This window comes from Carcharhinus amblyrhynchos, chromosome 3 (assembly GCF_965287045.1).
Source record: "Carcharhinus amblyrhynchos chromosome 3, sCarAmb.v2.hapA, whole genome shotgun sequence".
Classification (NCBI taxonomy): domain Eukaryota; kingdom Metazoa; phylum Chordata; class Chondrichthyes; order Carcharhiniformes; family Carcharhinidae; genus Carcharhinus; species Carcharhinus amblyrhynchos.
Window position 1 is genome coordinate 89,698,611 of NC_137326.1, and position 18,864 is coordinate 89,717,474.

The 18,864-nt window shown below is 38.1% G+C and overlaps 1 protein-coding gene across 1 annotated transcript in view; it reads right to left on the reverse strand.

Annotated features, from left to right (window-relative positions):
* The window catches only part of smc4 (structural maintenance of chromosomes 4), a 61,243-nt gene that overhangs the window by 13,947 nt on the left and 28,432 nt on the right, over window positions 1-18,864 (reverse strand). The window contains exons 7-16 of the mRNA XM_080185480.1: window positions 18,317-18,444; window positions 17,889-18,029; window positions 13,909-14,059; window positions 12,049-12,213; window positions 11,439-11,672; window positions 10,216-10,401; window positions 9,942-10,103; window positions 9,606-9,831; window positions 6,970-7,049; window positions 5,372-5,524 (exon numbers count right to left, since the gene is read on the reverse strand). Of these exons, the coding sequence (XP_080041606.1) occupies window positions 5,372-5,524; window positions 6,970-7,049; window positions 9,606-9,831; window positions 9,942-10,103; window positions 10,216-10,401; window positions 11,439-11,672; window positions 12,049-12,213; window positions 13,909-14,059; window positions 17,889-18,029; window positions 18,317-18,444 (1,626 nt within the window). The remainder of the gene's footprint in view (window positions 1-5,371; window positions 5,525-6,969; window positions 7,050-9,605; window positions 9,832-9,941; window positions 10,104-10,215; window positions 10,402-11,438; window positions 11,673-12,048; window positions 12,214-13,908; window positions 14,060-17,888; window positions 18,030-18,316; window positions 18,445-18,864) is intronic.

An 18,864-nucleotide genomic window follows, 5' to 3' on the forward strand; every position in this document is an offset into this window, starting at 1 on the left:
ACAGTTGACACTCAAGAAGCTAATTCTAATCCACACCACTTAATTCTATGGAGTATACATGGCAGCCATGGCATACAAATTGACATGTCACTTTGGAATGTCCCGATGACAGTTCCAAATACTGGCTGTGTTAATAGACTATATATTGGTGTCCTATTGTGGCCTGGCAATTATCTTGTTCAAATACAAACTCTGTTCTCCACTATCACCTTCTCCTTTGTATTTCTTTCACTATCACCCCCAACAAATCTGAGGAGAGCATGGACCTCTTTGTGACTAAGATTGGATCATCCAGTCAGCTGCTTGGCACCTGTCCATCCTTTACCTAGCACAATAAACTAGACTTCCTCCAAGGTTTCCCCCGACAGTCCTTCTAGTTCTTCTCCCACTTCGCCTCATGTCCTCCTGTCCACAAGATCCACATCTTGCTCTCTTAAACCCAGAGGCATGAAACTACAGACCATCCAGCTTTGCTTCCTGGCTCCCATATTAGCTATTATTAATGGTTTTCTCATTCTTCAAATGTGTTGTCATCACCCCACTCAATAAACCAATTCCTAACCCAGTAGTCCTTTGAACTACTGACCAATTTCTAATCTCCTGTTCCTCTCAAAGTCCTTACACGTCATTATTTTTCACATTTGCCCATTTTGCCAGAACTCCACGATTGAATCCATCAAGTTTCAAAGAGAAGTACAACACAGGAAGAGGCTTTGGCCCTTTAAGCCCATGCCAATCACAATGCACTAACTAAAAAAACCCCGTTGCTCTTACTCTGTCTGTATCTCTCTTTTACGCCCCTTTTCATGTACTCATCCAGATAACGCTTAAATGTTGCTAATGTGCCTGCTTCCACCACCTCCTCTGGCAGCACGTTCCAGGCATCCACCACTCTGCACGAAACAACCCCACCCCCCCCCCCACACGGTGCCCTTAAACTTGCCCCCCTCTCACCTTCAACCTGTGCCTCCTTATAACTGACACTTCCAACTTAGTAAAAAGCCTGACTATTCATTCTATGCCTCATAATTTTGTAGATCTCTTTCAGGTCACCATTCAGCTTCCATCTTGCCAGCAAAGACAATCCTAGTTCATTCAATCTCTTCTCATAGCCAACACCTTCAAGACCAGGTAACATCCTGGTGAACCTTCTCTGCACTCTCTCTCCAAAGCTTCCATGTCCATCTGGTAGTCTGGTGACCAGAACAGCACACAATATGTCAACAGCAGCCTAACCAAGGTTTTATACAGCTACAACATGATTTGCCAACCCTTATACCCAATGGCCTGGCTGATGAAAGCACTTGTGTTGCTACTTTTACGGAATTGTGGACTGCACGCCCAGATCCCTCTGTATATTAACATTCCGAAGGATTCTGCCATTTACAGTATAATTTACACCTAAATTTGATCCTCCAAAATATATCACCTCAGATAAAACCCCATCTGCCATTTCTGTGCCCAAGAATCCAATCTACCTATATTGTATCCTCTAACAATCCCCAGCACTATCACCAACTTCGCCAATCTTTGTGTCATTCACAAACTTACTAATTAGACCACCCACATTTTCCTCCAGATCATTTATATATACTACAAACACCACCAGTCCCAGCACTAGTCCCTGCGGAACACCTGTTGGACTTTAATCTGGTGTTAAAGACTTCTTACAGCAACATCTGCAAGACATGCCAGATCATCGATACAAATGCCATCCACCAGGTACACAGTACATACTCCATACTCTTGCATCTCGGCCAACGTTGTCTACCTAATACGCTGCAGGAAAGGATGTCCCGAGGCTTGATACACTGGGGAGACCATGCAGATGCTATGACAATGGACGAATGAACACCGCTCGATGATCACCAGGCAAGACTGTTCTCTTCCTGTTGGTGAACACTTCAGCGGTCACGGGCATTCGGCCTCCGATATTCGGGTAAACGTTCTCCAAGGTGGTCTTCACGACACACAACAGCGCAGTCACCAAGCAGAGGCTGATAGCCAAGTTCCACACGAGGACAGCCTCAACCACGATCTTGGCTTCATACCACACCATTTATAACCCCCAATGACTTGCCTGGGCTTGCAACATCTCACTTACTGTCCTGTATGGAGACAATACACATCCCTTTAACCCATGCTTAATGCTATCTCCACTCACATTGTCTTGACCTTTGAGACTTGATTAGCTGTAAGTACTTGCATTCTAATCAGTATTCTGTAAACTGAGTGTGTGCCTTTACATGCCCTGTTTGTGATCAGGACCCCCCACTCACCTGACGAAGGGGCAAAGCCCCGAAAGCTAGTGGTGTTTGCTACCAAATAAACCTGTTGGACTTTAACCTGGTTTGTGGAACTCCTTACTGTGAACACCAAGAGCTACAGATCTCCAATTTGAAAAACACCCTTCCACTGCTACTCTGTCTTCCATGACCAAGAAGGTTCTGTACCCATCTAGCCAGCCCACCCCAATCAAATGTGATCTTAGCTTTTGTAACAGTCTGCCATATGGGACCTCATCAAATGCCTTACTAAAGTCCATATAAACTACATCCATAGTCCTTCCCTCATCAATAATTATCTTTGTCACCTCTTCAAAAAACTTCCAAAGGCTATCTGGCACTAACTTGTCCATTTTCCTCCAAATGTGCATATTCTCCAAAAACTTCCCCACCACTGACTTCAGGCTCTCTGGCCTATAATTTCCTGGATTATCCCTGCTTCCTTTCTTAAACAAGGGAACACCCTTGGCTAGTTCCCAGTTTTCTGGAACTTTCCCTGTGGTCAAAAGGGATGTGAAGATATCTGTTAAACTCCATTCCTACTACAGCATTAAAATGGCTCTCAAAGTCACAAATGACATCCAACGAAACTGTTTACTTGCCACAATCTCTCATCATTTTTGAGTGGCTGCAGCCTTTTATACAGCAAATCACATCACCTCCCTTCAATCCCCATCAACCATTGTCTAAGTTAGGTAGGAGTGCATTTGCCCAGTCCCATTCTAGCAATAGAATCACTGCCATCACTTCGCTTCCTCCATCTGTATTTAATGTTCATTTATTAATCATAAGTAAGGCTTACATTAACACTGCAGTGAAATTCCCCTAGTCATCACATTCTACCTATTTGGGTCAATGCACCTGAACAACACGTCTTTCAGACTGTAGGAGGAAATTGAAGCACCCGGAGGAAACCCACATAGACACAGGGAGAACGTGCAAACTCCACACAGACAAATGACCCAAGGCGGGAATCGAACCCAGGTTCCCGGTGTTGTGAGGCAGCAATGCTAACCACTGTGCCACCATGCCACACACTGTTACTGAAGGACATCATCTGAAAACAAGTCAGTTTCCACATGTAGAAGGACACCCAGTTCCAACCCATCAGTATCACTACTGGCACAACAGAAATTTCTTTCCAGTAAATACCAAGAACTCTACCCTCTTCCTCTCCCTGGCATCTGTCTGAAGTTGAATCAGACTGTTTGCAACCAACATTGGACTGAGAAATTTCCAACCACATATCTGCACCATCATAAGTCTGCCTTTTATTACCTCCACAACACTTCACAACTCTATTCCTCAGTTCAGTAGCTGCTAAAACTCAACTTCGCCTTTACTACTGTGAAATTTCATTATCATATCACACCGAAAGCCAGCCTCTCCATTACACTCTACACAAACTCAAGGTCATCCAAAACTCTGCTGTCCATGTTCTAATTTGCACCAAGTCTAGTTCATTCATCAACTATATGCCTGCAGACCTACAATGATTCTGAGTTAAGCAATGCCTTGATTTTAAAATTCCCATTCTTGTTTCCAAATATTCTCATTGCAAAAAAGGTTTGAAGCTATCTCCTGCATCCTCATAAACCTCCAAGATATCTGCGTTCCTATAATTCTGTATATTCAGCACTCAAAATTTTAAAAGACCCATCAGTGTCTATGCCTTTGGCTGCCTGGGACTCGGGCACTGGTATTCCCATCCTAAAGCCTCTCCATATTTTCTTCCTCCAAGGTGCTCCCCAAAATCTCAGGTCAATTTTTGATTATTGGCCCTAATATTTTCTTACATGGCATAGCATTATATCTAAATCAATAACGCCCCATGAGAAGGAGAAACTGGAATAAAGTTGAGTGGGGGGCGGAGAGCAGGGACAGCACAACAGAACAAACCCCCACCCTCCTCCAAGTCCTCTTTAATCTGCTGCTATATTGGCATCGAGTGGGACTTCCAACCCTACCCTTCTGGCAGCTCCATCAGTCCCAGAAGCACCACAAAGGCTTCAGCACTCGCTGCCAGGATTGAAGCAGCAGAAGATGGATACCCAAGTATGTCCAGGGTAGGTTGGGTGTGTGTGTAGGAAATGGGTTTAAGTCAGGATCATAATATGCCTCAGTTGAGATCAGATGAAGGAGGAGATCTTCTCGTTGTCAGCACAGTAGAATACCCTGTTTATTTCAGAGTTTTTATTTAAGTCCTTATTAACCTTTGGCACTATCATGAAATATTTCATTCCCACATTCAATTTATAATAAAATTAAGATAATCTACATAGTAAGACTTTAACTTCCAGAGATATACAATTTCTGGTGGATGCCCCATTAAATATTTCCCACACAACAGGGAGCCATTCCAACTAACCAGGCATGTGGCAAGAAGTGGCTTCATATCTGCAACTTTGTGGACGCCAAAATTAAGTAACTGCAATTCAAGTAGACAGTCGTTAGTGAGCTGACAAGCCAGCAGCTGAAACTGGCACAGTTGTGTCATGTACAAATGGAGGTTTGAAAGGAAAAGAGTTCCATAGAGTTATTTTAAAAACGATGCTCCTCCCAGATACATTTCATGAATTATATTTACATAACGTGAATCATGGCACAACTGAAATTGTGTGTGCCTCAGCCAATATAGGCACAGGAGTTCTTGTTTTTTTTAAATGACATACAGACATTGGATAAATGTAAGTTGGCACTGAAACTGCACCTCAGCAATATTGTGCAAGCAAGTTGAGCAGAAATTTTGGAAACTTGTTTTCTGCAGTGAAAACAAGATTCACAGCATAAATTTGTTGTGTCAAAAAACTTAAAACTCAAATTGATAACGATGCATCAAAATTCAATGAGAAGTGCAGAAATTCAAACTGAGCCATTTCATAATATATCTGAGACCAGTATTTAATGTCATTGGTTATGTGGGGTATATTGCATAGATGATATAAATGGTATGTATAGTAAGTAGCAACTTAGTATCACACCCCATTGTCATTCAGTTACTGTATTGTAACTGATCTGCTGGCACTTTAAAGGAACCATATTACACCAATATACTAACAAAATACAAGTATTTCAGAATTACATACCTGAATGCTTGCTGTGTACTTTTCCAGCATATTTTTCATCTCCCTGATACTCTGCCGCTCCTTAACCACTTTTTCTTCCAAACGACCCTTCTGTTCTTGATATTTTTGTGCTGCTGCTAAATCCTTCTGCAATTTAGCCTCCATCTTATCTATCTTTTTTTTGGGAGAAATTTTAGTTTCAGAAACTTAAATACATACAAAGCAGCACAATATTTATTTGATGGACAGTAGTTTAACTCACTTTCCTTTACAAACCTAAAATAGTTCTGTTTGCAAGGATTATTGGCTGTGCAAATTTATGGCAGATCAAAGGATTATCATAATTAAGAACTCTTAAATGCAATCTTGGTTCTTACAAGATAATCTCTACTGAATTTGGATGATTGGCCTTCCCAGAGATCATTTTATCTAGACTTGATGTGTCACACTGGGCAGTTGTAAAATTTCACTTGATTTGGAATCCAGGTGTAGTGTCTGTAGCAGTACTTAAAAGGATCGCTCTGTATCAGAATGAGTGCAGGCCTAATAACTGCAAGGATATTTTTGCAAATCTACTCTTTGTTATGTAGGGTTGTGCAACAAAGCTATCCTTCAGTTACAACAGGAACTTAATAATCCATTTCATTTTCCATCATTATTCTGGTTTTCATTAATAGCAAGTCATTTCTGGTAAGGGTAAGCAGTACATAGAAACCTGACAGCTTTTATTTTGTCAAGTATTTACAGGCTTTGTTTACAGGCCTGAGTTAGTTAGTGAGATATGACCAGTGATGTGCTCAATATTGGAATTCTCATTACCCACATGACTATGTTATTGGTGGACAGAGATCAACATTTGCTGTTACCACCAATCTGCAACTGCAATAGATAGAGGGAGAGAGTATAGATAGCTTACAGGAATGGAAATGTTTGAGTTTAATGCAAAAATATAGCCTGATTAGTAAATTTTACAATAGAAAATGGAGATCTACAAGTAAAGACACAGATCTTACAGGGCTTGTGGGTTGAAAAGCCCAATTCCCACTCTCAGAAGACAATGTAACATCATTGTAATTAGCCATCTACTACATGAAGGCAAAATTATATGAATTGATTAAATGCCTTTAATTGGTTACTCTGAAGAATTCAGGTTTCCTAAATGGCTTTTAAACTACAGATAGGCCTTCATGGAATATCCAAAGCATTTCATTTTCTAGGTAAACCTGCAGCAACATGGCTACTGATGAGAGAATATACAGTGGCCAACCTCACCTGACTTATTACAAGCATTATCTTTGAATAGATGGAAGATTGGCTTGCATAAACTCAGATTTTTTTCATTAAGTACAAAGCTAAGTTTTGCATTTTCGTGAACTTTTCCATTCAAATTTTGTTACAATGAACTTCAAAAATAAACTTAAAAACAAGTCAGAAAAGACCTGCAACTGAGAAAAATGGGTTAATGGATTTGGCAAGCAACACAAGCGCCAAGGTACATTAATGTACTAATGGGCTATATAACTGCTAGCTATCACCAGGAATGCTTAAGCTTTTTTCCTCTCCTCCAATCTGGAATATTGGACAATTGTACACCGAAGAATTTTTGGGCAAAAACTTACCTCTTCCGGGGTGGTTTCAACAACTAATGAAGATCCCATTCTACCCTTCATTACTTTTGTTCCACCTCCAGTCATGGTACCTAAAGCAAGATGGAATTATAAGAAAATTGATCTGCAAAGATCTGGCACAGTTTAAGAATATGGGGTCTCCCATTTAAGACCAAGAGAAGGAACTTATTCACTTGGAGGGTCATTCATCTTTGGAATTCTCTACATCAGAAAGCAACAGAGGCTGGATGATTGAATACTTTCGAGTTAGACAGATTTTTGATTTACAAGGGGTTATGGGATGAGGCAGGAAAATAAAGTTGAGGCCACAACCAGATTATCCATGATTTTATTTAATGACAGAACAAACTTAAGACAACAACTAGCATCCTTCTGCTCCTATTTCTTATGATCTAATCTGATGGCAAGAACTGCTTTTCACACGTGGATGTACGAGTATGCATGGCTGAATATTTATAAATATTTATAAAGAGGCAAAATATCCCATCCACAACTTATTTATTGCATCATTGAGCAATTAAAATAGCTACCAATGAATAAACAACAAATAATTAAAATTACCATGAAGAATCAGTAAACAGGAACAAATAAATTAGCTATTTGAAGGAGATAAAATGAAATTCCTCAAAATATTTTCCCAAGTGACCTGGTTGTCTTGCTTCACTGTAACCTTAATACAGCACTAAACTGAAATAAAGTTTTGAACAAATAAATATCTAATTTATAACAAATCAAGCCTTTTTACATTTGAAATCTCCATGTTTTCAGGTCTGCTTCTGCGAGATGTTTGGGAATGCATTTTAATTGTTTGCAGGATTCTGGCATTTCTCTTCCCATTTCTGTCCTTCCAAATTATGGGTTAATATGTGGCACCTTTCTGCCTTTTTAACCAATACGCAAAAAAGCCAGTATTTATTTCTTCAATAGAAGTAAAACATAAATAAATATTATAGCCCTATGATGAACAGTGCCATAAATTTCTATAATATAGGTAAAATGATATGGCCAACACCCAAGTGGCTCCAATGTTACTACGAATACCCATGCAGTCATACTTCACAGACAAAATTTAGATCTTGAAGTTGGGTAATCATATCCAATGCCTTCCAAAAAAGAAATGAGCTCCCAGTGATGAGACCAGCTTCCTCAATTGTGCCATAACTAATTGTAAAGAACCTACCATACTAGAGACTGCAAGAGCCAATCTGGTTGCTTTCCCATCTTATATACAAAAACCCAGGAGTGACTATTTAGCCAAAGCCTCAAATAACTATTTCAATCTATGCAGCACCCAGAAAAAAATTCCAAGAGTTCAAAGGTGCTTTCACTGTCCATATCTGCGCTGATCACCAGAAATCTCTTTGCTTTTCATTGCTGGGAAGATTCTTGCAGAGTGGTGCTTATACCGCACCATTTAAAACATTGCTACAAAAAATCTTACCAAGATTTTTTCTAAGATTAGAAAGGGAAGAGGCACAATTGGCAATACCTATGCTGAAAATGTGGACTGTAAAATATATAGCTCTACTACTTTGACAGATCAACAACCAGTAGAAAGGACTTCTGGAAAAATCACCTCTAAATTTGAGTGTCCAGACCAATTAATTAAAATTATTTCCATGATGTAATAATGAGTTGAATGAAAGGTTGGACTTTCATTCAATGGAAGTGAAACTTCCACTTTCTTCCCCTTACAAATTGGGTCAAGCAAGAATGCATCCATTTCTCAAACATTCAAGTGATCACCTAAAACGTGCATTCTAAGGATGATTAGGCACAGAAGTCTGCCATGCACCAGCCGTTTCCCCAAATAACGTCAACATGCCTCCTTATCGAGGATATGCTTGGTGCAGTGTCTCTATTTTAGAATGGGGCTGACTCTCCAACACCTTAATCTGTGAAAGTCCTTTAGCAACAAAGCCTAGTTCCAGAGAATAAGGTACCATTTGGTTTCCAAAACTTGCTCTGATTAGCTGAGAATTTGTGTACAATAGTTATTTCTTGGACTAAGAACATAGTGCATCTTATGACAATAAGGAAAAACTTGAGTTCTCCCTTTCTACGTTCCAGCCCACATGCTGTTATCTTCATTGCTAATACATGATATAAAATGTAATAATAACAATGCAGCTGTGGGAGACATCTTACAGCAGAATAAAATTGTGTTATATGCTAAGGTGCAGCTAGGTTAAAACTACTCTTGGGGTCATTTACTTATGTCAGCCAAGGAATTGTGCAAGTTATCCTAGATCATAAATCTCTGGTGACAGGTTAATGTGGAAATTTTCTTCACCAACAGCAACTGTCTTCTTGTTTTTCAAAATTATTTTATTAGCTATCTGGTGCATTTCAGGTAAAGAGTGGATCTTGGACAACATTAACATTTGAAAAGCATAATTACAATAATACTATAGACCCTTTAGAAACTTTTAAAATAGATATTATTTCAGATACCACATCACGGATTATCACCATTATCCTGCTTAAATTAATAGACTGAACAAAAGAGCAATTGAAATGGTTAAGTTGCAACGTGCAAGTTTGAAAATGCATTAGTTTGTATAACGTTTAAATGAATTACAGGAACAAATTACATTACAATTTACAACTCAAAACACTTGCCATACCTGACTGCTCTATTATCTGCCCCTGCATTGTTACAACTCTCCAGCGCTTGTCCTTCTGGAATGCTACACGTGTTGCCTGTTCTAGATCCTTAGCAACAAGTGTGTCACGAAGTGCAAAGTAAAATGCAGGACGTATTGCCTCATCCTTTATCTTGACCATATCAAATAGGCGTGGTACCTTTTCTGGAGTTTGAATCTTGCCAATGCCTTTCTCCCAAACTTTCATCTGAAGAGTATTTAAAAACAAAAATCATACTGCAACAATTGCAACAGCAAATCATTATTGAAACAAACAATATAAATTCAGGATTTAAGTCAAAGCCTAACTCAGCATACCTTATCTAAGCAAATAAAAGTTGCAACTCCAATATTTTGTTTCTTCAAGAATTTAACACACTCTTGAGCAGCATCAATTGTGTCTACAACAATGTTATCCAGGGCACCACAACTGGACGAGATAGCAACATCATACTTTTCATCAATAGCACCCAAGTCACCCTAAAAGAATACAAACATTCTACATCACATAAAAATGACAAGTCAATCCCAAAAGATAAAGAACAAAGATTGGTTTCTTCTGCATGCACATAATTTAAGCGAATCTCCTTACCAGTCTTCCATAAATTCCAGGGATTTTACCAGTGTTCTTCTGCTGCATTATTGCCTCCAAAACTCGACCACGACTGCGATTTACTGTTAGGGAGCTTTTTGCTTCTTCAACTTTTTGTCGCAGTTCATAAACACTATCCCGGATTACAGATTCAGATTGGATTATCTTTTCAAGTTCCTTTTCATCCTATAATGGATACAAAGTAATTCACACTTCATTACATTTTTAATTTAGCACAGTACTATTCTAAAAGTTCATCAGTTAAACAGTTGCTAGACCCTCACTGTGTCAACCATTTGCAACTTTTCACTTCAAGTACTATGAAGAAAAATTTAGGATAGACCCAAAACATACCTAAATTTACACTTACCATACTATTAAATCTGAATTACCAACATATATAAACAAATGGTCACATGCAGGAACAAATTGTTCACAATCTTATAAAAATACCATTAAAAATTACAAACTAAACAATTTCATTGAATTTTAGATTGGTTACTACAGATTTTAAGATACTGGGACAATTTGAACAAACATCAAGAAAGTATTAATAGAATATCTACAGATGGAGCATACAGCAATTTAGACTTCAGTCAACAAAAAGCATTAATGCTAAAAACAGTATTTCTAATCATCTAGGACTACAAAATTAACAAACCAGTAGCCAAGTGTCAACAGGAATAAGTTGTCCGCACAGAGTTAAATTGCAACGAGGGGCCGCATTATCTATTCCTCCTGCGAATATCCAAAACAAAGTAATTACATCCCTCTATATAGTGGCTGGGATTCTCCGACTCTTCACATCAGCGGGATTCTCTGGTCCTGTTGCAGTGAACAAATGTGGTCATCCTTGGTGGAAGCGGCAGCATGGCATGCATGGCCGGAGAATTCCACCCAGTGTCTCTTAAATATTCAACGGCAATAGTTTCCAAATTCATATGGTGGGTGTTTACATTAACCGGATTGTGCACAGATTCTATGCAAACTTCAGTCCATGCCAATAATCATAATTCTTAATTTGTCACATTTTTAGTCTACAGTGAAAAGTATTGTTTCTTGCATGCTCTTCAGACAAAGCATACTGTTCAATGAGAAGGAAAAGACAGAGCGCAGAATGTAGTGTTAGTCATAGCTAGGGAGTGTAGAGAAAGAACAACATGTTTAAATATTGGCTCAACAATTAAATGCAAACATAATGCACACAAGCTCCCTTTTCTCACCTTTTGCAGCTCTTGTTCACTCTGTGGTATTTTGCTTTCTAGCTCTTTAATTGTTGCTTTTCTTTCTTTAAGTGTGCTGATATTAGTAGCCAGGGCTTCTTTAGCCTGGTTGAGTTGGCCTAAAGCAGTTTTGTGGCGACTGAGGTAGATATCGAGTTCTGACTGAGCCACATCCATCTTTGATCTAGTTTCATTTACAGCTTTACTCAACTCCATGAGCTCCTTCTCTTTCAACTGTAAGGAAAAACATCACAAAGAAAACATTGGTATGAACATTTAGGGGGAATGTCAGATGTACAAGTTCACTTTTTGAAATTTGTTCCAAGTTTAATTTCAACATAAATTTGAGAGACATCTTTGTTTGGCTGAGTATTATTTTGCCTATGCATACTGCCTTGTAATTAATGGGGTCCTATATGCATTTCCACGCCATGGCCAAATGTCTTTGGGAAAAACATCTCAGAAATAACACTATTTACTACTGTTCAAGTCTCACTTGAAACAATTGTTAATGATTGTTAAATTCATTTTTCTACCCCAAACTTAAAACATGAAACTTTATTGCATACTCACACCCCCTAATGTAAATTAACTTAAAATTATACCTAACCTCTTTGTCTTCTTGCAATCCCTTTGTCTCCTGTTTGAGACTGTTCATCACTTTCTTTAGTTTCTCTTCCTCCTTCACTTTATCCTGTTCAAGCTGTTCTTTTTTAGCAGTTGATTCTGTGATGGTCTTCTCACTACCACTAGGCACATTCTTCAATTCCTCAAGCTAAAACAAAATTCAAAACAGATAGAAAAACAATAGTTCATACCATAAATATGCAAAACCACAAGTTAGGCATCATTGCACCAATAATCTAAATACTTTACTGTAAAATGAAACAAAGTATAAAAGGTTGCATAATTATATACAGAATTTGAAATGATAATTTGGGCATTTACATGATAAAGTCCAAAATGCATTTGCAAGACACTACAAAAGGGAATTTAAGAGATGGAAGATGAATGTTTCAAAGAAGTTCTGATTTATTTTTGGAGTCAAAAAGATTGGGAACGATATGACATCACTCCAGTGGATGAAAGAGCAGCATTAATTTTCTTGCATTTCCTTCACTATTGAAGCCATGAGACTATTTGCCCTGATACTTGAAAAAAAGCTTTCTGTTCAGAAGTTGACTACATTGAGTATACAACAGGGAAATAAGCCATTTATCCCAAATAGTTCATGCTGGCATTTATACTCCTCTCCTCATCGAACATTTACAACATAACTCTCTATTTTCTCCTCTTTCGTGTGCTTGCCTATATAGCTTGTCTCAAACAATCTCTGAAGTACAGTTCCACATTTTCACCACCCTGTATGTGAAGAGGTTTCTTCTGAATTCCTTATTTTTTTGCTGTCTGTCTATCTCATCATTTTGCTCTTCCCCAACACTCCATTCTCTGTACCTACCATATCAAAACCATAACTATCAAGACCAATTAGTTGTTTTGCTTTGAAGAAAGAGAGAGATCCAAGTAGTTCATCCTTTTCTTACAGGCATAACCTCAGCTCAGGTGCCATTCTTGTAATCCTTTTTGCATCACCTCCAATGCCTTTATACAATTTTAAAACATGACAGCCAGAACTTAGAGCCATAGAGGTTTACAACAGGGATACAGGTTCTTTGGCTCAATTTGTCCACGCCATCCAGTTTTTAACTACTAAGCTAGTTCAAATTACCTGCATTGGCTCATATCCCTCCGTACTCATCTTACGCATGTATCCACTGTACACTAGACTCTTAAAACAGAGCACAACCTGTCAATTCTATTCCTCTAGAAATAAATCCTAGTGCCTGTTTTGCTTTTGTTACGATCTACATCTCTACTTTTGAATGACTTGTATTCCCAGGTTTGTTTGAGCTCAACTCCATTAAGTTACTAATTTTTCAAATAATAGGCAAAATCCTAAACTGTTTTATAAAAATAATACCTCACATTTATCAGTGCTTCAACTTGGTATTGGATGAATGGTGGTTACGTACAGCAAAATGGTATTTTACAATAGAATTCTGATCTTCCCATGGGATATTCACTGGTGCACAACCAACTTCTCCAGATGAGCTAAAGCTCTTTAGACGCAAATCAACAGTACACGCATAACATTTAATTTAAATGTTTCGGCCATAAGGAAATTACACTTGTAACAACCGTAAATAGATTATTAGATTAATAGCTAAAACAATCTAAGAACTCATGGTAAAATCACATGCATAGTTCTACTTGTGTTTACGTGCCAAATTTGTGACGCATGTCTAGTATTTTCCCATAGGGAAAGGGTTAGATAGATATGCGAAGTGGGCTCCAACATTTCAGTTTAATTACTAAGCTGATGAAATCAGTTATCTGTCACACGGAAATGATGTCAAACAACCTGTGCACCTCTGCCTTAATTTGTATGTTCAAACGAACAAAGCTTTACCTTATCCATATCTTTTTGTAGTTGCTTCTGCAGTTTCTTCTCTTTACTCTTTGAATGTTTCAGCTTTTCTCGGACTTTGACATCTTGTAAATCAAATTGTGCAAATGTTTCCTTCTTCTCTTCAATGAATTTTGTAATTTTCCCAAGTTTTCTATAAAATATTACCATTAAATACATGCATATAACTGCCTTCACTTATTTATTAATATTTAATAGACATAGGCTATGTTCTTCATACAATATCCCTACAACAATTAGAATAGCAAGTTTTTCCATCACTCCCTTCTTTCTTTCATTCAGATAATGGGAATAAAGGGATGTAGCTTTACAACTGACAGCAACTGTCAGGTACCCATTTTTGAATTTTCAGTCTGCAATTCAAAATGTTATCTCATTACAAGGGCATCACAGCTAAAGTTTTAAAGTTTATTTATTAGTCAAAAGTAAGACTTACAGAAACACTGCAATGAAGTTACTGTGAAATTCCCCTAGTTGCTACAGTCTGGCACCTGTTTAGGTCAATGTATCTAACCAGCAACTATTTCAGACTTGTGGGAGGAAACCAGAGCACCTGGAGGGAACCCACGCACGCACGGGGAGAACACGCAAAATCCTAGCCAGGAATCAAACCTGGGTCCCCGGCGCTGTGAAGCAGCGGTGCTAACCACTGTGCTACCAGGACAGCGGATAGCAATTTATAGAAAGAACCCTGGCTGTGTGCCAAGAACTGACTTTGGTCTTTGGTCTAATGTGCCTCAGTAATAATATGCATTTGTCAATTAACCTTAGTTTCAAAATCCAGGAATAAAAGGACACTGATCAACAACTTGCATTTATATAATGTCACTGAAGTGGAAAAAAAGCATGACTAGACAACGTCAAGCCTGAAGGAGATATTATGAGGCTGAGATGAGTGTTAAATAGAACCTTAAAGAAAGAAAATTCCAGACGTTGGGTTGGGCCTTGTCACCTGAAGTGGGGTAAGAGGAGGAAGGGGTGCACAAGAAACCAGAGCTGGAGAAATACATAACTTTGAAAGGTTCTAGGAACAGGACGAGATCATTCAGTCTTTTGAAGTGTTTTAGATTCCACTACTATTTGCATAGGAAGTTTTCTAATTTCACTGTCAACTTCAAAGTTACAAAAATTTATTAGTCACAGTAGGCTTACATTCACATGGCAATGAAGTTACTGTGAAAATCCCCTAGTAGCCACACTGCGGCGCCTGTTCAGTATAAAGAGCGAGAGTTTAACATGGCCAATCCACCTAATCTGCACACCTTTGGACTGTGGGAGGAAACTGGAGCATATAGAGGAAATCCTTGCAGACACGAGGAGAATGTGCAAACTCTGCATAGTGAAGCAGCAGTGTTAACCACTGTGCCATAGTGCTACCCACTTATTTTGAATTCCTCAACCTGGGTATTTCTGTACCTACTCCATTAAACCCCCACATCATTTAAAACCCTTTAATTAAATCATCCTGAAAGGCTTGAAGACAATTAGAGAGATGCGAAAGGGAAAGTCAATCAATGGATTTAAGCACAATACTGAAAATTTTTAAAATGACACTTTAGTGATCTAGAAACTAATCTAGGTCAGCAGGTTAAGAGAGTGAGGCCGTGCAGAATAGGACTGCAGAGTTTTGGTTCAGTTGAATTTTATGGATGAGAAAAGGTAGATTGTTGACAAGAATTGAAGTTGAAGAAGCGTGATGGTGACAGAAGCATGGAGGTTCCAGCAGCAGAAAGGCTAAGGCAGGCAAGACAGTGGAGTTTGCTAAGGGTCCCAAGCAGTTTTGTTTAACTGGAAAGAAATAACAGCCAGTCCAGGAGTTTAATATAGAAGCAGCAGAGCGGAGATAGAGCAGAGGTGATCAGCATACCTACAGAATCTGACTCCATGCCTTTGGATGATACTACCAAAAGACAACATATAGAAGACAGAGTCCAGAGGGTGCTGGTACAGAGCAGAGAGAGAAACCATTGTTGGAGATTGTCTAGCTAGGAGTGGAACTAAAGGGATGCTAAGCTGAATAAGGAGAGGCATTGGAGGAGGATTGCCAGCTACATCCAAGACTGCAGAAACCATTAAGGGATAATGCATAATTGTCAAAGTAGATATTGCATCTTTGATTAGGGCCATTTCAAAAAACCTGACTGAAAAAATGACACTAAATTGAGGAAAAATGGGTAACAATTTGGGAGGTGACAACATGTTAGTAGGAACAGCACTAAGTGGGAACCATTTAAAAATGTTTGCTATCATAGAAGATAGGAAGAGATGCTGTGTGGTCAGCAGGTTAGTGGTTGTGTTAAGAGAGCACAAAATGTCTCCAGAATAAAAATTAGAGGGCACAAGGAGAGATGAGAGAGAGAGAAGGAAGTTGGTTTAGTGGAGAGTTTTGGAAGAGGATTGGCACAATGGTCAAAAGGGAAGAGGGTCTGCAGCAGAAGCACAATCAACAATATATAATTACACATCTCATCAATTTAATCACAGCACACCAACATTCACCAATCTCACCGAAATTCTTCAAATCCCACTAAGCCACCCAATAGTGACCCTTTGAATTCTATCAGCTGATCAGCACTACCCATCTCAATACTTCTTCTCAGAAGGTCCTAGTATTCCATTACCTTACTGTTGGAGTTTGCACAGTTTTTCTGGTTTTGACAAAATTGGCTCACAGGGAATGACACATTCCTTCCTACTGAAGCCTCCTTGCCCTGGCTATATTAATTTTAATTTCCTCCATTCAAATCACTGTAGTGGCGTATCTCGCCTTTCTTACCAAATCACACCATGGCTTCCCCCTCAGATAGGGTGATTTGAGTGGCGAGGGATTCTTGAAAAAGATGATCTAGTTTATAGTCAAGATAATGGGAACAGTAGGAGATAACAACAGTGAACTCTGTTGGGTCTAAAGCCAAGGTGTAGAAGTGACTGATATCTTATGTCAGGCCACATAATAACAATTAATTTTAGGAGAGACATACGCCCTGGTTGTAAAGATAAGGGGGTTTAAAGATGATGGTTGAAGGCCTGTAAGGGAAGAATTGAAGTTTTAGGCAGCATAATAGTAAGCTTGGAATATCAAAGTAATGTCCAGTAAAATAGATAACACATTATACATACACATTGAAAAAAAACGATAATTCATTACAGGGTTAATGATTGTTTTTTTTTTACACCAGTTTGTTAAACATCATGGTATGCTGAAGCAAAGGTTGCCATTTTATACATGGTATCTCATGCCTATAACTAAGCCTCAAAAGAATTGAATAGGGAAAGAGGAAATACACACTAAATTGGTTGTACATGAAAATTAAGGTGGTGTTCTACTCGAAAACCTACAGCACTATATTTCTTGATAAGATGTAACATAATTGGTTAGTAACCACAGAATTAGCAATTAAAGCCAACCAGAAGGATTCCTGAACTGTTGTCAGCTTTTTGTATGGCTAAAATAACAAATCTGAGCTCTCCCAGACAGGTCTTCACGATGATGAAGATTCCAAATTTGTAGGTTGAAATACTCGAGAAATTAACTGAATATTCCACAGTTCTCTCGATTTACCTTTGGGGGTATTTTTTTTTAAAGTAAAGAGCTTAAAAGTAAATGTTTTAAAAAATCCATACTTGATGTTCTTAATTGCTGTTTCCATTTGCTTTAATATCGAATGGTTTCATGTCTGTTGTCTAGTCTTGCTCTTGAAGGTTCTATAATAATTGGGTATCAACCTTCAGTTGTGGTACCAAGACCAACACCAAACATTGTGTACATCCACCAATAGAGGATTGAATGTCAGCAACATATTAGCACATCACATGATTCTGTTCCACAGAATTATAAAATGAGAGGAGCAATACTATAAACAAGTACAACAACAAAACTATGGATGATGAGAAACAGAAATATAAATGCAAGAGAAGAATAGCCATTTCTGGTTAACAACCATTCTGTACATATGTCTTACTTTTCAAGATGTTTCAAAGCATTATTTTTGACTTTTATGTCTTCCACAAGTTTGGCACTTTTGTCACGGGTATCTTGAGTGTCTTGATGAATTTTTTGTTTCTGCGCCCCCATATCAGCTATCCTTTTCTGCACATCATGACTGATGAGGGAAGGGGAAAAAAAAAGCAGAGTCTAGTTTGAGCTCAACCAAAAAACTGTATGCTGTTTTAAAGCAGAAATACAATTTGATGAAATAGTGAAACGTTTTGGTAAGAACCAATAACAGGTCTTAATTTTTAAGAAATTGCACGTGGGAACTAACGAAAACACTAATTTACAAAGAAGCATTTCAAGCTGTCAGCATTTAGATTCTATTAAAATGTGGATAAGGTAATATTTATTGAACAATACAATTAATGATACTTTGCAGCAGAAAGTTGAACATACATATAATATTGTAAGACACAATTCTTTTTCTTCACAATCTCATTTTCCAAGGCAAGAAACTCAATTGCAAGATTTTTTTCTCCTTCCAAGGCATCCTTTTCTTTTTCCACCATCTTAACCCTATTAAGCTGAAATAAAAACAAGTTCAACAACTTTGTATTTTTCACAATTAAATTCAAGTAAATAATTCATGAATGCACATCACCGTACATTTCAAGAACTGTGAGATCTTTGAACCAATCCAAAACAATTTCTCCAAGGTTCTTCAAGTTAATTTTACGAATGTACCTATGCTTCTAACAATTGCAGAAGCACATGTATACCATATATATATATATATATATATATATACACATGTATAGCAGTACGCTAAATATCCCACTTCATAACAATGAATCTAATATCTGGAAGTTTTCAAGTATTGTTGAAGTCAACCAAAACTCAAACTTCAGTAATTAGAATCTTGGAGAGAGCCTTGACAGCACTAGTTAACTAGCGATAACAGGTGACTTTACATTTAGGAATGTTACATTAGATCATTCACTCAA